The sequence below is a fragment of the Hemibagrus wyckioides genome, linkage group LG02 (genome assembly GCF_019097595.1).
Source record: "Hemibagrus wyckioides isolate EC202008001 linkage group LG02, SWU_Hwy_1.0, whole genome shotgun sequence".
Classification (NCBI taxonomy): Eukaryota; Metazoa; Chordata; class Actinopteri; order Siluriformes; family Bagridae; genus Hemibagrus; species Hemibagrus wyckioides.
The window spans coordinates 26,469,160-26,472,980 of record NC_080711.1 but is presented as its reverse complement, the minus strand read 5'-3'; the positions used below and the strand labels follow the sequence as shown (position 1 = coordinate 26,472,980).

At 37.2% G+C, this 3,821-nt stretch overlaps 1 gene segment (V, D, J or C); it reads left to right on the top strand.

The window, feature by feature from the left end:
- Positions 1-2,843: 2,843 nt before the first annotated feature.
- On the top strand, positions 2,844-3,508 carry LOC131344611 (Ig heavy chain V region 5A-like). The segment is given in 2 exon segments: positions 2,844-3,036; positions 3,130-3,508. Coding segments are annotated over 2 exon segments (408 nt in total).
- The last annotated feature ends 313 nt before the right edge of the window (positions 3,509-3,821 follow it).

Sequence of the window (3,821 nt, the reverse complement as noted above, 5' to 3'; positions counted from 1 at the left end):
TACACACAGTGAGACAAATAAACAACATCCCTGTACAAAAACTCCAAGTAAACTGAAACAGTGCTAGCTCCCAACATTCTCCTTCATTAAAAGATAATTAATAATGATAACAATTCTGATTGCAGCACCAGAGCATCATGGACAATTTGACAGTCGGTATCTGATTACAAACTGAATTGATTAGGCTCATGTTCATTTCACTCTGATGCACAGCTATCAATATCTGACATTCACTCTGTGAGGAAATCACACTTACAGCAAGGTTTTACAAATCTTCAGACAGACTGACTGTTTGTTGAATTCACTCCTTACACAGGATTTTTACATTAACATATCTGAACCTGTATTACACAGTCAATAGAAACAGTTTCATGAATGGTTTCTTAACACTGAGGTTTTTTTCACTTCCAAAATTCTCCTTTAACTGCATCTGATGAGTTTTCCCAGAAAATCACACACATCCATTTTCATTTTTCATCACATTTAACAACTTCCTTAATGAAATAATAAATGATTACATAAAAAATGAAAGAAAATTAAAAATTCCAAACATTTGAACAGTTGTGCAAATTTTGTTCCATTTCCATTCTGTATACTGTATATTTAACCTGCACACACATTAGAAATGTTTGAACATTATACTTTTTGTTAAGATTTAAGGCCTGTGATGGTTGTTTTTTCTTTATTCACACAACATCTACCCAACATTTTGAGGTTTAAAGGACTGAAGGTGTGTCATAAATATGAGAACATGTTCTCCTGGGATTTACATCAAAGTCATAAACTCTAACTACAGCATTGTTATGAAGCTAAGACATTACAGCTCCATTATATCAGTGTCTCATTAAACCAGGCTGCTTCATACACACTGTTTGATAAACTACATTTTAAATAAATAGTAAGTAACTAATATTTTGTAAATATTCATGCTTTCACATTTTCAGGAAATGCCTCATGTCTTTCGAAAGCCTAAACACTGTCATGCAAATCAAACCCCTTTATAAATGATTAGAGGTGTTCTCAGGAGAAGGGAGGTTCTGGGTTCAGGTTCTGCTCAAACCATGTTCTTTACACTTCTACTCCTGCTGTTAACAGCTACATCTGGTAAGTGTGTGGAGAATTTTGGAGAGATGCAGATCATTGTGTACATTTTTCCTGTTGATAGAAGGCACCTGAATAATTGCATGATTGTTGTTCACAGGTATTGAATGTATTGAACTGGTAAAGCCTGCAGTCATGCTGGTTAAGCCTGGAGAATCATTTTCAGTCCCCTGTAAGATCACTGGATACTCAGCCACTAGTTCCTGTACTAACTGGATACGACAATTAGGAAATTTGCTGGAATGGATCGGCTGGTACTGCAGCTCAAGTGATACTGCCAGCATAAATTCACTAAAGAACATGATTCATTTCTCAACTGAAGCCTCTAACAACACTGTGACTTTACACGGGCAAATCTTCCAGACTGAAGAGATTGTTGTGTATTACTGCACTCGTAACTCACAGTGAGACAGATCAACAAAGACGCTTTAAAAAAACACCCAGTACAGAAGACTGTTAGAAGACTGTTAGTGTCTTATCTCCATGTTTTACCTTCTGTGTTTCTCAGAAGTGTGAGCAGACAACACCAGATTAAATCTACTAAATAAAGCATGACATCTCTACATCTCATTAGAACTGAGTTATGATTCAGATTGGATCATGACCATATTACTGTCCTGCAGGCCACTGAATCATTGTTCCTTGTCCAGTGGGATTGACTTTTAAATAACTTTAGGAAATGATAAATCAGTATATAGTTAAGCATTTCAATATTAAACCCTTTCAGTTTAGTAAGATTTTTCCTTATTTGTATTGACCTTATTAAACAATATTTATTCTTTAACATTGTCATACAATTAAAATGATTTATATTTAGACATTTTCAATGCTTTGCTGTGAATGTTGAGGTTTTCTGAATGTCTTTTTACTGGACTTTGAATTTGCCTGCTCTCAGTATGTTCACTATTACTTTACTTGTTTAAAAAAAGTGTTGCTATCTAACAGGTGAAGGGATATACACAGGAAAATGATGTACTTGTTATTTATAGAGTATAATGATTGCAATATTTATTAAGCAGTTAAGCAGATTGCATATTTGTGAAAAATGTTTCATAGAAAGTGTTTTGCTTCTATATAAAGTTTCACATATATGTGTGTTATAACACATAGCAAACGGGTCTGGGCCAGATCTGGCATTAAGCCGGTACTGCTGGCTGAGTGATGGCATGGCAAGTGGTATTTTAACCAGATGCAGACCAGGTCTGACAATGATGGCACTGTTTATATGATGGCATGCCAGATGTGGCCCAATTATGTTATCTGTGGGCCAAATCTAAGTCAGCAGTATGGCCCAGTGCTGTCCCTGTTCTGAACAAACAGTGTGGCCCAGTGCTGGCCTTGTGCTGGCCCATGCAGGGCCCACCTCTGGCAAACCAGAAATGGGCCACCAAAGGGTGATCATTCTTTGTGGTATGTGGGCCGAGTGTAAGTGCACTGTGTGGGCCAGATTTGGGCCAGACCTATTTTTCTATCTGGCATACGTCTCCAGCAGCACAGTGTTTTTAAAGGGGCAAAACTTTCAGACAGAGGATACAGCTGTGTATTACTGTGCACAAAAGCGACATTCATTCAGATTACTGATAAAAATAAACATTGTGGGAAAAAGAGAAAGTTCCAAATATAAAATCTTTTTGTAATTGGGGTTTATGAAGTTCATTAAAAAAAGACTTTTGTTAAACAAAAGAGTTTTTCCCCTATTATAAACCCACATATCCTCCATCAGATGAATCTCCTCCTCATGATTTAAATACATTGCAGATACATTCTCCTCCCATCATCAGCAGATAAGCAAATCCAAGCATCAGAGCTGGATCTCACTCTATTTATATGATGTGATGGTGTCTGTTAAACTTTGGAGAACAGAGAAGACTCCAGTACAAACAACACACACCATGTTCTCTACATCTCTACTGCTCCTGCTGGCAGCTGCTTCTTGTGAGTGCTTTATCAAATTCATTCATTTACTAGATGAAGAATAAAGGTGCAGCAGATATTGTGTGAGATATCACCATGTGTTTTCCTCCACAGATGTACATGGTGAGGAACTGACTCAGCCTGCTTCCATGACAGTCCAGCCAGGCCAGAGTCTCTCCATCCACTGCAAGGTTTCATATTCAGTTACGGGCAGTAACACAGCTTGGATCCGACAACCTGCAGGAAAAGCTCTGGAGTGGATTGGATACATCGCTAGTGGTGGGAGTACAGGTTACAATGAGAAACTGAAAAATAAGTTCAGCATCTCCAGAGACACTTCTACTAACACAATAACAATTGGAGGACAGAACATGCAGACTGAAGACACAGCTGTGTATTACTGCGCTCGTTACACACAGTGAGACAGAATAGTGGATTCCTCTTACAAAAACCTTATGAGACATGTTACACACATCCTCTCAATGCAACTAATAAATCATCTCAGTCACACTTCCACTTTCTTTCACTGGAATGTATTCGTAAGGTTTTGCAGCATTTTAAAATATAGTCACACAAAATCATTTTTAAATTAAAAAGAAAACATTATTGAAAAAGTGTTCATTCTGAACTATTATTAATCCCTTCATTTGACAGGATTTTCAATCGTTTTCACTGATTCCAATTTCAACAGTTGAATCAGTGTTTACTGAGTGGATTCAGGAATAATACAGCATGTTTCCAGCAGTGTGTTGTGTTTAACACACAGTCTGTTCTCACAGTGTGAGGTGCAATAATTGAAACAACTG